This window comes from Phoenix dactylifera, unplaced genomic scaffold, assembly GCF_009389715.1.
Source record: "Phoenix dactylifera cultivar Barhee BC4 unplaced genomic scaffold, palm_55x_up_171113_PBpolish2nd_filt_p 000112F, whole genome shotgun sequence".
NCBI lineage: Eukaryota > Viridiplantae > Streptophyta > Magnoliopsida > Arecales > Arecaceae > Phoenix > Phoenix dactylifera.
In genome coordinates this window covers 407,355-424,467 of record NW_024067684.1, presented here as the reverse complement: position 1 = coordinate 424,467, position 17,113 = coordinate 407,355, and the positions used below count along the sequence as shown (strand labels likewise).

The 17,113-nt window shown below is 37.5% G+C and overlaps 1 protein-coding gene across 2 annotated transcripts; it reads left to right on the top strand.

Annotated features, from left to right (window-relative positions):
- The first annotated feature begins 6,992 nt into the window (after positions 1–6,992).
- LOC103715402 (serine/threonine-protein kinase D6PK-like) lies at positions 6,993–12,839 on the top strand. Of its 2 annotated transcripts, none has more exons than XM_017844773.3 (3): positions 6,993–7,177; positions 8,751–10,619; positions 11,859–12,839. In XM_017844773.3, exons 2-3 carry the CDS (start codon positions 8,983–8,985, stop codon positions 12,703–12,705), a joined length of 2,484 nt encoding a protein of 827 aa, XP_017700262.2. In that variant the 5' UTR covers positions 6,993–7,177; positions 8,751–8,982; the 3' UTR covers positions 12,706–12,839. The 2 variants fall into 2 exon arrangements, with proteins under 2 accessions (XP_017700262.2, XP_008801239.2); XM_008803017.4 differs by having other exon boundaries at positions 6,994–7,177; positions 8,795–10,619.
- Positions 12,840–17,113: the final 4,274 nt, after the last annotated feature.

Below are 17,113 nucleotides of genomic sequence, written 5' to 3'. Positions count from 1 at the left end.
TTTAGTGTTTGTATATGTGCTAGATATCAATCTAATCTTAAAGAATTACACTTAATTGCTATTAAAAAATAGTTAGATATTTAAATGGAACACATAACATAGGATTATGGTACTCAAAACAATGATCAATAAACCTAATTGGATATTCAGATGCTAATTTTGCTGGTTGTAAAATTGATAAAAAAGCACCAGTGGAACTTACCAATTCTTAGAAATTAACTTAATCTCCTAGTTTAACAAGAAATAAAATTTGGTAGCTTTGTCTATAGCTGAAGCTGAATACATAGCAACCAAAAATTGTTGTGCTCAAATCTTCTAGATTAAGCAATAACTTGAGAATTATGGCATTAAACTTAATAAAACAACTATAAAATATGATAATACAAGTGCAATTAATTTAACCAAAAATCCAATACAATACTCAAGAACTAAGCACATTGAAATAAGATATCATTTTGTAAGAGACCATGTGTAAAATAATGATGTAATGATTAAATTTGTATGTTTTAGAAAAACAATTTGCTGACATATTTACAAAACCTCTATATGAAGACATTCTTTTTTTATTAGGAATGAACTAGGAGTTTGCCCTCCCTTCTATTGAAATCCTTCTATTAAACTCCTGTTTATCTTTTTATGTTAATTCAATTTCAATTGCCATTCATTGAAAATTTTGAATTCTTTTCTCTTGTGAGTTGACACTTAATTTGAGGAGTCGACTTTGGATCATGAGGAGCCGACCCTAGGAATAAGGGGGAGCTTTGTATTGACTCGAAAGTTAATTTAAAGCTCTGTAGGCTGTTGGAGAGCTGACTCATGCATAATGACAAGTCAACTCTAAGACGGCGGTCAACCTCCCAGGTCGACACTTGCAAGACTTGATCTCATTAGTCAAAGCCAACCTTTCTCTTTCCTCTCTTGATCGCTTCAAAATTTCCCTTCTCGTTAGTTATTTTTTGTGCAAATCTTCTTCATCTTCTCTGGGATTTGTCTGCTCTCTTCCCTTCACCGAAGTTTGTCACCCTTAATTTCTCAATGGCCCCGAGAAAGATGTTTCCTTAGAGAAGAAAGAGGTTTGAAGCAGAACAAGGCAAGATGAAAGTCTCCAATTGAGCAGTAGTCAGAGGATTGTTCTTCTCTTCTCCACGTGTCAGCCTCCTCCGCAAGGATTCCAAGCATAATACCCTTCTTTACTCAAAAAATCACTTTTGGGAGAAACATCGATATTCAATTTTTGGAAAATGAGGGCTTCACTATAGGAGAGCTTATCAGAATCTAAGGATGAGGGTATTTCTGCAGGCTCAAGTGACCCATCTACCCAGACTTCGTTCGAGAATTCTATCAAAATATTAGGTTTGGATTGGAAAGCGTTTCCTCTATTGTAAAAATGTGGGTATTGAATTGAATTATGATGTGCTCAAGTGAGTTCTTCAGATGCCCAACCAAGGTGCTCTCATGGACAAGGTTGAGAATCTACTCTCTACCTTATAGTGCATTCTGGAAAAAGAAGAAATGAATAAAAATGCTAAGATTGAAGGAAGCCTACTTAGTGCGGAGAAGAGGCTGCAACATCACATAATCAACTTGATATTGTATCCAAAGTCTGAGAGGTTTGACATTGTGTCAGAGCCAGAGCTATGCTTAATGTTCCACATCAACAAAGAGATCCCCATAAACCTTTTAGCTCTGATAATTCAGAGGATGCATGAAGTTGTTTCAAGGACAAAGCCTCCACTATCTTATAGTTTGATGCTCGCTGAAGTCTTTACGATTAAAATAATTGCTTGAATGTTTTGGTTGATTGCCTAAAAAAATTAACTAGATTTAGTTATGAACCCATAAAGCAACTATGTTATAATATGAGTTATAGATTATAGTAAAATTTCTAAGAAGACAATTTCTAAGAAGAAAGTCTTGGAGAGTAAGCGTAGGTGTAGAATTGGTACCAAACCACTATAAATTCTGTGTTTGCATTGCTTTTTTTACTTGCATTAATTTTTTGCATATTTACTTAAGTACTCATTTGTTGAAATCAATATTCATCTATTAAGCATTTAATTCCACTGTATTTAGTTAAAATTTTTGAAAAATCTAATTCACTTCCCCCCTCTTGGGCTGCATAGTTGGGCAACATGCTTTTCCCTTTAGTGCCATGTGTTAGCTTGTGATTGGAGGTCAGATTTGAGCCACATCAATTTCTTAACTTTTGACTTAAAAGATTTGATTTTGATGATACAAAATATTCGAGTAAGAATTCTACTAATCACTTGCTTGAAATGTACTAGAATGCTCTCAAAAGGCTAATAAGTCAATCCATAACTCTCGTTGTGGAAGATTGAAACTCAGAATTATGGAATTCTGCACAAGAGGAGTCAGCCCTAGGAACACTATGAGCTGACCCGTGAACATCCATAGACAAAGATAGAAATCTTTAGGTAGTTTCAAGAGTCAACCCCAGGATATACACGAGTCGACTTTGGCATTTAGGAATGCTTTCACGAGTTAACCTCAGGATATACACAAGTCGAATTTGGCATTTGGGCATGCTTTCACAAGTCGACCCTTGAATCAAATGAGTTGATCTCAGAATAGTTTCAGAAGACAGACAGAGAGTAGTGAAAATCCGTGCTTTCACAAGTTGACTCCTGGATCACATGAGTCAACCCCAAAACAATCTCAAACAAAAGATAGAGAGTAGTTCAAATTTAGCATACTGGTGAGTTGAACCATAAAATTTATGAGCTTGACTCCTATTGAACAAGAGTTGACACTAAAAGAAAATGAGTCAACCCTAAAAGCAAATGAGTCGACTATAGAATGGCCGCCAATAGAAGACAAAAAGAAGCCAAATCCAGTATGCTAATGAATTGACCCTAGAGGACAATGAGTAGCCTCTGTCAATAGATGAGTCGACCCTAAAATAGAGAAGAGTCAATCCCATGATGACTACATGCCAAAGATAGAGTGCAACAAAACTAAGTGCAATCACGAGTTGACCCTTGAAGATCATGAGTCGACTCCTGAAGAAGTCAAGTCGACCTGTTTGCGCCTCACAATGGTAATGGCTAGCTTTTCTATAAATTAGAATGACCATTTTTGTTTCACAATGACTTTTTTCAGCCGTCTAATGGCTAGAAATATCTTCCAACCACTCTTTGATAGTATAAAGAGAAGAAAGAATATATTCAAGTACATTCATTAAAAGCTTAAAGATCACATCTTTCACTGTTAAGAGAGAGTTGGTGAAGAGCATTCAAGATTATTCAAGACCAACCAACTGTTGCTAGAGCTCCATTAATTCTTTGTCTATTTGTCTTTAAGGAGCTATAATTTTTTTTGTTACATATCTTTCTCATACTTTGTTGTAATAAGTTTTGGAAATTGAAAATTGAGAAAAAGGTCCATCCAAATCTGAAATTGGATTGTATTAAGCCTAGAAAAGGCTTGGTGGTGGTTTTGGTTGATTTCCAGAAAAAATCAACTAGGTTGGTTGTGAGCCCAATCAAAACAATCGTGTTATAATCTTAGAGAGATTATAGTAGAAATTTTCAAGAAAGGTGTCTTGTGGAGTGGATGTAGGTGCAGAGTTGGCACTGAACCACTATAAAATTTTGTATTTATGGTGATTATTTTGTGTGCTTCATTCTCTTGCATTCTTGCTTGCTTATAGCTCATATTTCCAATCGCACTTATTAAATCTTCATTCCACTACACTTTAGTTTATTTTTTTGAAAAATCCAAGTCATCCCTCCTCTTGGGTTGCATAGCTGGGCAACAAGTGCTATCAGAGCTTCGGTATTCTATCTCCTTTTAATCTAACAGTCAAGAATTAAAGATTTATAGCAGCTCCAATTGAAACCTCTCTTGCCGAGGGACAGTCCATTAATTGACCTTCTCTTTTTAATGGCACAAGTTATATATATTGAAAAGCACACATGCATGTTTTTGTACAAGCATTAGATCATGACATGTAGAGTGTTATAACTAATGGTCCTCACATACCCACTAAAGTTATAGATGGTGTGTCTCTTTCCAAGCCCGAAAGAAAATGGAATATTTTTGATAAAAAAATGACTTAGCTAAATGCTAAAGTCATGAATATTTTATATTGCTCTTTGGTTGCTAGTGAGTTCAATCGTATTTCAACTTGTAATTTTGCTAAAGAGATTTGAAATAGGCTGGAGGTAACTTATGAAGGCACTAGCCAAGTTAAGATATCTAAAATCAATATGCTTGTGCTTGTGCGTAAATATGAACTATTTAAAATGAAATCAATTGAATTTATTACTGATATGTTTACTCACTTTACTGAGATTATAAATGGCCTTCTTGAAAAATCTTATACTAATAGTGATTTGGTAAAAAAAAGTTCACAACCAAGAGCATGGGAGGCCAAAGGTTGTCCGAGGTGCTTGGAACCTCGGCAAGACCACCAGCAATCTGTTAATAACCGCTACTATTGGACGATTATCAATTGGCTTTGGGGGTGGCAGATCAGAAGCTGAGGCAAGCCCTTCTCGATCACGTCGAGCATGTACATATCAGTTCAGTCATCCATGTCAGATGAGTGCCTCAATTTCAATCTTGAGTTGGATGCACTCCTCGGTGTCATGCCCATAGTCTCGATGGAAATGACAATACTTCTTCTTATCCTTTTTTCTTGCCGAAGCTTTCATTCGATGCAAAGGATGCAGGTAAGCTCAGCCTTCGATCTCCATGAGGATCTGAGGCCTTGGTGCAGTAAGTGGAGTATACTTTTCAAACTTCTAAGAAGGACTCTTGGGGCGCGTGAGCTCTTTTTGCCTCGAAGTGAAGTACTCCTCAATGCACCTCGTGAAAGCTCTACGCATCCCCTTTGCCTCCTCTGGGAAGTCTTCCCCCAATAGACACATGATTGGAGGCCATGGCTTTCTCTGCATTGGCATATTTTTTTTCTCGTGCTAATATTTCGATGAAGTCGATGGAGAAACGCTTCTCCAAAGAGAAGAGAAAATGAGACGGTTGTAAACCGCCCTTCATTTTGATGTCGCCGTGTTGAAGCGATTGACATAATCTCTTGAGGGACTCTCTCTCTACTTAAAATCGAGCAATGCATCAGAACCACAATGCTGTCTTCGGCTGGAGATGATGTGCGTCGTGTAAAGACGTTCGAGCTACTCGAAGGGATGGATAGATCTAGGTCGAAGCCCTGATAACCAAAATCGAGCCGCTTTGCAAAGAGTTGTAAGAAAAGCCTTACAAAGTATGGCATCGGTGGCTCCATGCACCATCATGAGAGCTTTGAAGCTCTCCAATTGGTCCAAAAGATCCAAGATGCTATCATATGGCTCCACTTGAGGCATCTTGAACCAAGGTGGGATTGGTTTCTCCATGATTTGCACAAAAAAGAGAGGTTCTATGGAGAAATTGAGGTCGTTATTTGCCCTCGAAGTTTGTCCTCTAAGGGCTTGAAGATGACAGCCCATCTTCTTGATTTTTCTATCGAGGTCAGCGTCCCGCTAAGGTAGGGGCTCCATATGACGAGGAGACGAGAGGGGAAGTAGAATCCTTGTCGGAATGAGGGCTTGGAGTATGTCGTTTTCCATTTTGACTAGAACTTCTTTGGGTGTGCCAACTCTGGGAAGATCGCTTCAGGCTTTGGCATCAAGAATGATGGCAAGTCTAGCACGTGTGGCGTGTTGGTTGTTGGGGGTAGTAACTAGGTTGCATAGGTTCTGGTCAGACTGGTTTCGGCCGTGCTATTGTTTGTTGTAAGCCCTGAACTTTTGCGGTCAAGGCCTGCACCTGTTGTACGAGTAAATTGAACTACTCAGTGTTCACAAATGCAAGGGGTTGTATCGGTGGAGCATGTTCCAGACTCTGCAATGATCCTTGTGAGGTAGGAGCATGGCGCTATGAGGCATGAGATGCACCGTGAGTCCTTCTCGACTTCATATTTGTATTCCTCCTTTCATTTGGTATCGGTATAGCTGGGGCCCTCCCTCTAGTGCCAATCTATTGATGTAGAATTCCAGACCGTGGTCTGAGCATAGGTTGGATGGCTCTGAGGTTGGTGAGAAATGAACTGATGGGTTGGCCGAGGTGTGAAAGAACTGGTCTCCTCCAGAGACAACCTACAAAATGTTTCATTGCTAGAAGATTTTCCGCGAGGAACTCTCTAATGCTTAAGTCACGATAGTGAAACAATAGTGTGGGAGGAAGAAATCTTTGCTAGGTAGAGTTCTTTGAATAAGCTTATCTGAGGACTCCTGGACTACTCTTTTTTATAGGGTAGTCTACCGGTTTTTTACCTGATTTGGCGCGACGTATTTTAATTGCAAGATAACGGTCAACAGCATATTTACAACGTGGAAAACATTTTGTGCGAGTAGCATACGATAGTGATCATGCTAATCATATTTTGACAGCAATGTTGCCATAACTACTGATCTTTATTAACACATACAGATTGGTTTCTTGACTTTTACCAAAGTTGTTCATCTCAATTTATATTGAGGTAAAGAAGGTTGGTCTAATTTGAGTCGAGATGCTTAATATTTCTTCTAACAGAAGATAATGTCGGCGACAACAGAATGAAAATATTGTAAAAAAAAAAAATAAAACAATATCAAATTTGTAAGAACTATAAATATGGTTTTAATAGAGCCATGGAGCTACCGGAAGGGTATTCACCCCAAAATAATAAAAAATAATAGTAATAATAATAGCCGCAATAGTAATAAAATGAAATATTTATAATAATAATAATAATAATGATTATGATAATGATAATAATGATAGTTTTATTTTTAAAATAGTAATAGTGATGAATGTGACAGTCTCACATGGCGTAACTTTCAGAAAATCAGCGTCCATTATAGTCTGTTTCGCTGTCCGGTGATTGCACGGAAACTGACGTGGATCCACCAGATCGATCCACCTCTTTTTGTTTGTTCCGCCAATTTTAATTTATTTCATTCTCTCCTTCTATTTTTCCTCCAATTTATTGGTTTATTCGGCGGAACCCACGCCGCTACCCGTGAGCTGCATTCCTCCACCGCCTCCTCCGCTTCCCCTCCCCCTCCCCCTCCCCCTCCCAGCCCTAACCCTAATAACTTCTCCCTTCTCCCATCTCTCGCTGCTCTTCCAACCGGTCTTCAGATCCGATTCGATCTCCGTAGCGGCGAGCTTGTTTCCGGTATGGCTCCCTTTCAACCCTCGCTTAAGGTTCTTCTTTAGTCCTCCAAATGCTGACATCTATGCTGGAATTGTCTTAGTTCCCTGCCATTCTTATCCATGTTTTATTAACCTTCTATTTGAGCATCGCTTTTGCTGTATAATTGATGAAAAGAATGTTCCTCTATCGAATTTAGTGCAGAGTATGATTTCAATTCTTCTGCCTTTCTTTCACAGTTTTCACCCCCGTCTTTTTTTTACACCTAATCCTGATAGTAACTTCTTGATTTTTTTTTCTTGGTTTTAGAAAATCTAAATCAAGAGTCTGCAATTTTAACCAGTTGTGTTGTTTGTAATAAATCAATCAGCTGCTCACACAATCTTACTGAATTGCATTTGCAGAGGAAAATCTTTCTTTCCAGTATTAGCTGCATTATCTTTATATTGGTTGAATTTGTGGAGCGCAAATATATGCTGACTGTAGTAGTCCTGAACATTTGCTATTTATAATGTTTTAAAGTGCAGCTGTATCATGAGTTAGTACAGAAATGCATTCACTATAAGTACAACTATTCAATTCTATCTTCAACTAAGACCAAAATTTTGTAATTTTAGCCGTTAATATCTCAAATGTCTAGAAGATTGGTTCGGTTGTTTACAATTTTCTGGGTTGACTTAACTTCAGAGGTGCTAGGATTGATAGCTCTTAGGATTTGAAGGACACTTGTTCCCTGTTCAAACTTCAAGAAATCAAATATGACCAAAATTTTTAGCTTTTTTCATGTCTCACCATCTACATTTTGTGCTTTTTTAGCCCTCTGGTACGATTTTTTATGCTTCAAAACTACATATATTTTTCATGAGGGAATTATTCACTTCATGTTGTAAATTAATGTAGAAGGGCGAGACTTTGCATCATAGTGATATCTAGCTTGGGCAGTTATCCATTGCCAATTTTTATATCTCAAGTTGAGCTTTAGAATCAATTCTTTTCTTTGAAGAGTAGGATATATACCATGGTACGCCGTCTGGTACCGGGCTCTATACCAGTGCCATCTTGTTACTTTGTCAGTATGTCTGGTATGGGAGTCAGTTCGGTGTACTGAGTGTCGGTACGTCTCCCATATTGCATATCGGTATCAAACCGGTACGATATAGTACGTCTCAAGCTGTCAGGTTCGGTACAGTATGGCATACCTTGGTTTATACATTGTCTATTTCAGAATGCAAAATTTAAAATTCATAGTCCTTCATTCATTTCATTATAAGCAACTACCTTTTTAATTTCCTAGTACTTATAAAGTAGTTGGTTGATCAGAAAGCATGTAACTCTTCAGTTGTGAGTTTGATTCGATTTACTTTTCGAATCATAGATTACCGAGTCATGAGTTGATATGGGTTGACTCTTTGAGATCTAGTTGACTCCCTTTGACCTTATAACTGTTACAAGAATATCAACTTATCATTTAGGAGCTTGCTTTGTGGAAAATTACAGTTGAATCATTTTCAGGATCATTCGTTGAATCATATACATCTTGCATTTACATCTTTCCCCCACTGCTGTGAGTCTGATTATCTGTAAATTTTTAATGCAGGCTATCACATTGTGTAATATAACATAATTTGCTGATTGTGCCAGGTTTGGCTATTGATCTGGGCAGAATTAATTATGCAAAGACCTTTCAGATCTTGGAATCAACAAGCTTGAAGATACAGACAAACATATGCATTTTCTTTTACACTTTAGTGCTTCAATATTCTCAAATTGCTTTGCCAGAGATGGGTTAGTTCTGCTTTGAAGCTAGTTGAGCTTGATAATTACTAATCATGGAAATGGGCTCAGATGCTGATACTTCCGAGATTATTGAATTGAAAGAAGAATTTGACCTGGTTCATCATTTTAATCAACCAAATCTATTACATATTAAGTTGAAAGTAGGTGAAAGGGATGGAAAGTCTCATGTTTTTCCTGTTGAAGACAACATCAACCGATTTATTGAGGCAATTGATCTCAGAACCACTCCTAGGGTTTTGAAATCTTCTCATCCCAAGGGTGTGGACTTGCTGCAGAAGAAAGTTGGCTTGTCTCAAGCATCAGGAATTGGAAATTCTGATTCTGTAACCCTGAAACAGGCACTAAGAAAGTTATGCATTTCTCAAGCATCAGAGATGGCTGCTCTAAAGAGGTCATCCAAGCCACTAGGCTTATCCAGCGTCTCTGAAGCTGGAAAAATTCAAAGGCTATATGCATCAGTGGTAATTGAAGCTAGCAAGCCTGGTCTTTCACAAGAAGTTGAGAAAACAAATTTGGTGGAAACATCCCTTATGCCTGTGAAAAATACCACAAATTCATCTAAAAATGTTACTAAACGATGCAATGTGGATCTATCATGTAAAAAGGTGGTTTCTTCATCACATAATGCAACTTCAAAACCAAAGCTCGGGAAGACAAGAATCAAGGATGTGTTGTCTCCTGGATCAGCTAAAGCTAAAAATGATTCATCTACTGTGAAGTCAAGAATAAAAGAAGTAAATGTTGAAACCTCTGTATCTGGTCATCAGACTTTTGCTGAATCAAGCAAGCATATCTGGAGTCCTCACCTGATCAAGCCATTATTTAGAGACAACGGATGCTCTAGAAGGCAAGTAAAGCAGGAACCAGTATCTGCTCCTGGGAGCTTTAGTAGATCTACTGAAGTTAATAAAATTGGTTCAATTACTCCTAAACCTAAATTGAGTTGCAAGAATGAGTCTATTTCTCCTACATCTTGCAGAAGGAGTCCTGATGTAATGTTCTGGAACCAAAACAAAGACGGGGGTAAAAGTGCTAATTTTAGTCTAGCAAGCTCTAGTGGTTCTAGAAGTGTGACCATAAAGATGACTGAAAGTTCAAAATCAAAAGAAAAGGGACAACTTTCCCAATGCTCCAAGAGTGGAAGTTCAAAATCAAGAGAGAAGGGACAGCTTTCCCAAAGCTCAAAGAGTGGCTCAAAGGGTAGCATAGGCAATTATGGCAGCAGCACAATCATCAGTGATGGAAGCAGCCAGAGTAGCTCTAGCAGTCACTGCAATAGGCCTCACATGTCTATGGATGTGAGATGGGAAGCTATCCGCCATGTCCTGGTGCAACAGGGAAGCATTGGATTGAAGAACTTTGAACTTCTCAGAAGACTTGGTTCTGGAGATATTGGAACTGTTTATCTTGCTGAGCTAAATGGCTCGGGATGCTTATTTGCCTTGAAAGTCATGGATGTTGATTTCTTGGCGAGTAGAAAGAAGATGTTGAGGGCACAGACTGAAAGAGAGATTCTGCAGATGCTGGATCATCCGTTTCTTCCAACACTCTACACCCATTTTACAACAGAAAATCTCTCATGTTTGGTAATGGAGTACTGTCCAGCTGGGGATTTGCATGTCCTCCGGCAGAAGCAACCTGGCAAAAGTTTTCCTGAATCAGCAGTTAGGTAGTTTCCAGATTTACAATAATCCATGAAAATCTACTTTTCAAAATTTCATTCAGAATTTGGCATGAACCCAAGTTTATCAATCTAAGTGTTGGTCCAAAGACTTATAGCGTGAAGAATAGGACATGTTTTTGAAAAATTAATTGCATTGAGAAACTTAAAAGCAGGGTCAGGTTCTTCTGTTCCTTAATACTTGTCTTTTGTTTATGAAAAAAACATATTTTAGATGTTACTTAAATCAGCAATTTGACTCTTTTCAACCTTTGTCTAGAATTTTTAGTATTCTAATGAAATTTGAACGACATTTGTTTCTGTTTAAACGTTGATAAAGTACCATGTTTAAGTTAATCAGTTCGGAACATTTTTTAGTATTCTTAGCAGAATGTAGAGCCTATTCTATCTATATCCATCCTTTTGATTGTTCTATATTTGGGCTGTTATTTTACAAACTAAATTCATTGCTAAGAAACCAGCAATATTTATCGAGTAAACTGATGTAAACTATATTTTTTTATATTTTTCTACTTCTTGAAAGAAATCACTCAGGGGCATGAAATCATGACCGATGAGCATTGTGTCTTTTGAAATATTTAGTTTTTCCAGCACATCTCTTACTTTAACAAGAGACTGGAGTAAGATAAAGACCTCTTGCAGTTTTGGCTGCTCCCAGTTGGCTCAAAATTTAACCGGATTAATCCAAAACAGGTTATGGTTTTCTTAGAAATGTGGGCAGTGGAACTTTAATTGAATGATTCCTGTAAAAGGCACCCAGTTGCTGATCCATTTCTCACCACTTCTTTTCTTTTTCCCTTTTTACCTGATGAACCAGTTAACATGATAAATATCATTGTTGCACCTCTTTAATTTAAAGGCTACGATTTAATATTCATAAAACATAGCATGAATAAAAAAGACATTGAAAATAAAACACTAATCATTAATTGCTTAGTAAGAAATGACTTTAGTTAATTTGTGGGTTTGTTGAATACTTTAAAACAGTCATGAAAAACTGGACTTTATTATAATCTGCCGACCTGGAAACCTACATCAGTTCTGGTGCCTCTTTATTAGTGGTTGTGCATGAAAAATAGTAAAGACTTGAGCATCTGTTTTGGTGCAGTATTTCAGCATAGATCTTCACATTTTAATTTTGAATACATGTATACTTCTATTGTGTTTGGTTACTCAAGTTTTTGCTGTTAATGGTACAGAATAATGGTTTTTCTATCATTGCTGCAGGTTTTATGCAGCAGAAGTACTCCTTGCTCTTGAATACTTGCACATGCTAGGGGTGGTGTACCGAGATCTCAAACCAGAAAACATTCTAGTTCGAGAAGATGGCCACATTATGCTCTCGGATTTTGACCTGTCCCTAAGGTGCGCAGTGAGTCCCATGATTCTCAGATCTTCATCGGGAGCATTTGAACCCGTGAAGAAGCAATCAGGACCTCGTGCTGAATCCGGCTGCACTGAACCACTCTGCCTTCAGCCATCTTGGGTTCATGCATCATGCTTCACACCTCGTTTGGTATCTCCCAACATGAAGAAAACCCAGAAGCTGAAGTCTGATATGGCCGACCGAGCTAGCCCAATTCCTCAGCTTGTTGTGGAGCCTACTGATGCACGTTCCAACTCTTTTGTTGGGACACACGAGTATCTGGCTCCTGAGATAATTAAAGCAGATGGACATGGGAGTTCTGTGGATTGGTGGACCTTTGGGATATTTCTATTTGAATTGCTCTTTGGCAGGACACCCTTCAAAGGATCAGGTAATGAAGAAACCTTGGTCAATGTGGTCAATCAGAGCCTAAAGTTCCCTAAGAGCCCAGCTGTTAGTTTTCATGCAAGGGACTTGATCAGAGGGTTGCTGATAAAGGAGCCAGAAAACAGGCTTGGATCTGTCAAGGGGGCAGCGGAGATGAAGCGGCACCCTTTCTTTGAGGGAATAAATTGGGCACTGATCCGTTGTGCAACGCCACCAGAGACACCACGATGCTATTTTCCTGGTACTTCATTGGAGATGGGCAGGAAAAAGGAAGGTAGATGTCTTAATTTTGGAGAGGATATTGAGTTTGAGTTATTTTAGCACAAATTCTGGTGTTGGGAGAAAGATCTTGGTCGGCTAATAGGTGCATGCCTGCTCTCCCCCACCTTCCTGTATTGTAACTGATAGCTGTTCATATAAATGTACATCATCTTTGAAGTAAGCTTTTATCCTAATATAGGTGGTAGAAAGAATTGAAAGCAATTCTTATGCTGAGCCTGGATCTTCCTCAATGGCAACAGAAAGATTAATAGTGTAGCATATTGGCTGATCGATTTCATGAGAAAGGAAGTTCAATATTAACTGTGGAATAGAGCTTCTTGTGAAATTTTTTCCTCTTAGCTTTGGGACATCCTTATAACGGATGTCTCTCGTGCAGAGAATTGACAAACCGTAATCAGATGTAAGTTATGCGGGCTTTCACCTTTCTGTCAACCAATTCAGATGGTCCCATCACCTGTATTTATCTCCATCTTCCACAGTAGCTGTGGAGCTCCCACTTGATGTTGCTTTATGGTCAATGTCTAAATGGTAGAATCCAATGGCAGAGAAGAACAATAGAAGAATAAGAAAAGAAGGTTTGGTATTCTAAAATATTTCAGGATGTGGTTGCTTCATCCGTTTTCTTCCACTGCACCTCTCCCCGCTGGTCCTCATTTTTGCATAGTTTTTTTGTTTGCTTACAAGCTAAATGTAATTCAAAAAATACTAGTTTTCTAGAAACCTCTTACTCATTTTTCTCATCAAAAGGTGCTTTGCATAAAGAAAGTTTCTTCAACAGATCTTCTGCCAATTCTAGCAAATATTCAAAAATATATATTCATTCACAAGGGTACTCGTAACAAGGATACTCGTAATGGGTTGAAGACCATATCAATAGGTGTTTCATCTTACAAATAGAGCCTAATTTATTTAAGCAATACTTTTGAAATGGCCCTGGCATCAAACAATACCTTCTTGCAAAATTGAATTCTTAGTAGATTTAACCATGTGATATCTTACATGCAAATGGGAATATCTGAAGACAGACATATATTCCATAAACACAGGATTATAGAAGAATAATGACCTTTGTTGGTCCCTTAAACCTAACAGTAGCATTTGGTCGCAGGAAAAAAATAATATATTTGGATAAGTTTGGAAGAATAAGATTTATTCCCTTGAATAAGAAACTTGGGTATTTGGATGGATGGGTAAGGTGAGGGGTTACTTGTTGCCATGGTGTTTGGTTCAATTTTTTTTTTTTGGCTAGAAGGTGTTTGGTTCAATTGATGAGGGGAGAGAATAAATTTTGTTTTTTATTAGACAGATTTGCCCTCATATCAGTTGTGGAAAATATGGCCAATCGCAGGTGTTTACATAACATCCCAATCCGTACTAGAAATCCAGAGGCTGATGATCTTAATAAAACGACTCCACCATAGGTAACGGGACTAGTGTAAGGCCTGGTTTGATTAGACCGCCTAGACCCTGAAAAAGCACCCAACTACTAGCTCAACTGAGCCAGTTCTCTGACATGTTATCCTTGCTTCAGTCCCTTGACCTGGTTTGGCCATCCTAGACCTATTCTTTGACCACCTCTGACATCCTATCCTTGTTATGATTGAACACCTATTTTTTTGATCCGACAAATATTAGTTGCACCATTCCGGTGCCTCGCGTGGTCATCCTTGTTTTTTTGTTACTCCTTTTCTGTCTTTTGTTATTGCTTTATTTTCTATGCAAATCTCTTTTGAAGGTGCCAAAAAAAAAAAAAAAAAAAATCTCTTTTGAAGGTTGGTCCTCAGTTCGCATAGGAGTGTAGTCATGGGAACAAGAAGTTGACAAGCTGAAAGTTTTACGACCTAGCCCAACCCTATTTCTTTTTCTTGAATTACACAAAAATAGAAAAATTAGAGCCCTGGAATGTTAGAAATTGGTAATTAAAAAAGTAGCAATAAATAGTTAACTAGTATTGCTAAAGATTGATAAAGGATCAAGTTCTATATTGATTTTAAATATATTAATTTTAAATTAACTGGATATGTTAGATATGGACTAGTAAATACTATATCTAAGTTGGTTCCACTGATGGAGGTAAGGATCCCCATGAATGAACACTTGTATGTATATTATGTATAATTTTTTATATCACGTATCAATGATATTGTTTTGCATGAGATATGATTATCGTTTATCGCATGATCACCAGCATGAATTATATATGTATATATAGTGTGTGTGTGTGTTTGTTTGTTATTTTATATATGTTTAGTGCATCGGTAATTTTGGTTGCATGGAATATATTACTCAGTTGAATTGTTTGCAAGGATTATAGTACTAAATTGAATTTTATTGACAAGTATAAGGTTGAATTTTGTATAAGTCGATAGCTATATAAGAGGATTTGGACTAGCCATATCGATATGAATTGCTAGCCATGGTCCGAAGCATGACACTTTAGTTTCCCACTATGAGCCGAAGCATGTATTATGGATTGCTGGTCATCGAACAAAGCATGATATTTTAGTTTTAAGTCATAGACTGAAGCATGACACTATAGTTTATTGCCATAGGTTGAAGTGTGAAATTATGGATTGCTAGTCAGAAAGATGAATATTGTTGAATCCAAATATCGCTAATTAGAAAATGGTAGATATATTATTATATCACTGTTGAATAAAATAGTTATTTTGATAACATATGATTTATCATAGTTATTTGATGATATACAATACATATATGTGTATACTGGTTCATTTGAGCCATGCTGGATAGTTGTTATGGGATTTCATGATATTTGCATTTATGTTGGTATTGTTTGCTTGCCAAAATTTATTTTTAAATTATTTATGACGGTGTGTGTGCATAGGGGATTCTTATTAGGTCATAAAGTTCATGCCATTTTGTTGTACTTCTTTCAATGCCACTGGATTCTTAGTCTCGAATAGGTTAGGTATGAAGGTTGAATGAAGGAGTAGTTAGTATATCTCTAATACCAATTGGATATTAGACTTATGTAGTGAATGATTTTTATTATTTATTATCGGTGGAATTATTTGTTGAATTTGGTAAGATAGTTAGTGGAACTATTTATTTTATTGCTTTTAAAAAGTTTATGCTTTTGACTTTTGGTTATTCTAAAAGTTTTGTATGCTCTTTAAGATCACGCCCTAGGAGATATGTGGCCGTATCATATGGCCGACCCAAGTGATAGATTTGGATGTGATGGAAATGGTATCAAAGCCTACATTTAAGATCACTAAGGATTGTGATAGAAGTGGTATTAGAGCATAGGTTTAGGTATCCTAGGTTAAGCTAAAATGGGTGTAGAAGGGTAGATATCTAGGTTGGGGCGCATATTAGATCATTAATATACTTACAAGGAATATTCTTCATATCTAAGCAACCTAGACTAATGGTTATTTATGGATATTAATGATGATGATGAAACAAGAAAATGGACGTATATGTGCCAGGAGGCCTACCCAATTTGCTAATGGCTTTACATCTTGGGAGTCCTTAGGCCAACAAAGTTAAGCTGCACCCTCGTCAGTCGGTGACATTCACCAATAGGAGGTACTCAGTAAGTCCTCTAATAGTTTTAAAGACAGGGGCTCATGTGGGATCCAAGGTCAAACATCGAGAGCTAGTTAGTCGTTCTTAGTTGATGTAGGCAATAACAAGCTACTGCTTGGTCAGATATGGAAAGAATGATGGAGATGAAATATTAGCAATAGTAACAATTTATGCATCAACAATAACAATTCATGCAACAATAGTTGCAACAGCAGTAGTTATTGCCCATGCGATGCAAACGTGTGGCCATTACCTTTGGTTGAAGAAACAAAATTGGGGCGTGGAATTTCAGCAATTTGAGGCATTTGAAAAATCTATTAGACACCTAATCAAGGCCATAAATATGGTGTTGGGTACATCCTATCACCTTTTCAACCTTTGGCCGATGGGAGGTGAGGGGCATTGTTTACACCACAGACCAATTTGTATTGAAAACCCAATGGCTGATTAGATAGTGGCCATGTGGTAGTGTTAGAAACTAGGTGATAGTAATAAGAGGAATCCACACTTAATAATAGGAGTAGGTTGAGGGTTAGGGTATTATTTAATAAGATGAGTGCATAGGCTATTAACTAGGGTTGGGTTAAATAGAACTATTTACATCATATAATAGTCAGGGACATGAAGATTGGCTAAGATGATGCCGTATGGTGAGGCTTGAAGAAGGCCAAACAGTAACAAAAAAAATAAAAAAAAATGACCAAGTATATAGGTCGATCAAGTTACCATGTGATGCCATATAAGATAGGCCAAGTGACATATAAAGAGCACCAATTGAACCAGGCCATGTGGGTAGTCATTTGAGGCACATGATTAGTTCTAAATATAAGTTTCGCAATATACACTAATTGTGAAGATGGCCTACCTGGGATGCTAAGTGTTGGATGAGCGA

Coding starts and splice junctions, on each gene's coding strand:
- LOC103715402 (XM_017844773.3), top strand. CDS start 8,983: ATGGAAATGGGCTCAGATGCTGATACTTCCGAGATTATTGAATTGAAA. Junction 10,620..11,858: donor TTTCCTGAATCAGCAGTTAG/GTAGTTTCCAGA, acceptor TCATTGCTGCAG/GTTTTATGCAGCAGAAGTAC.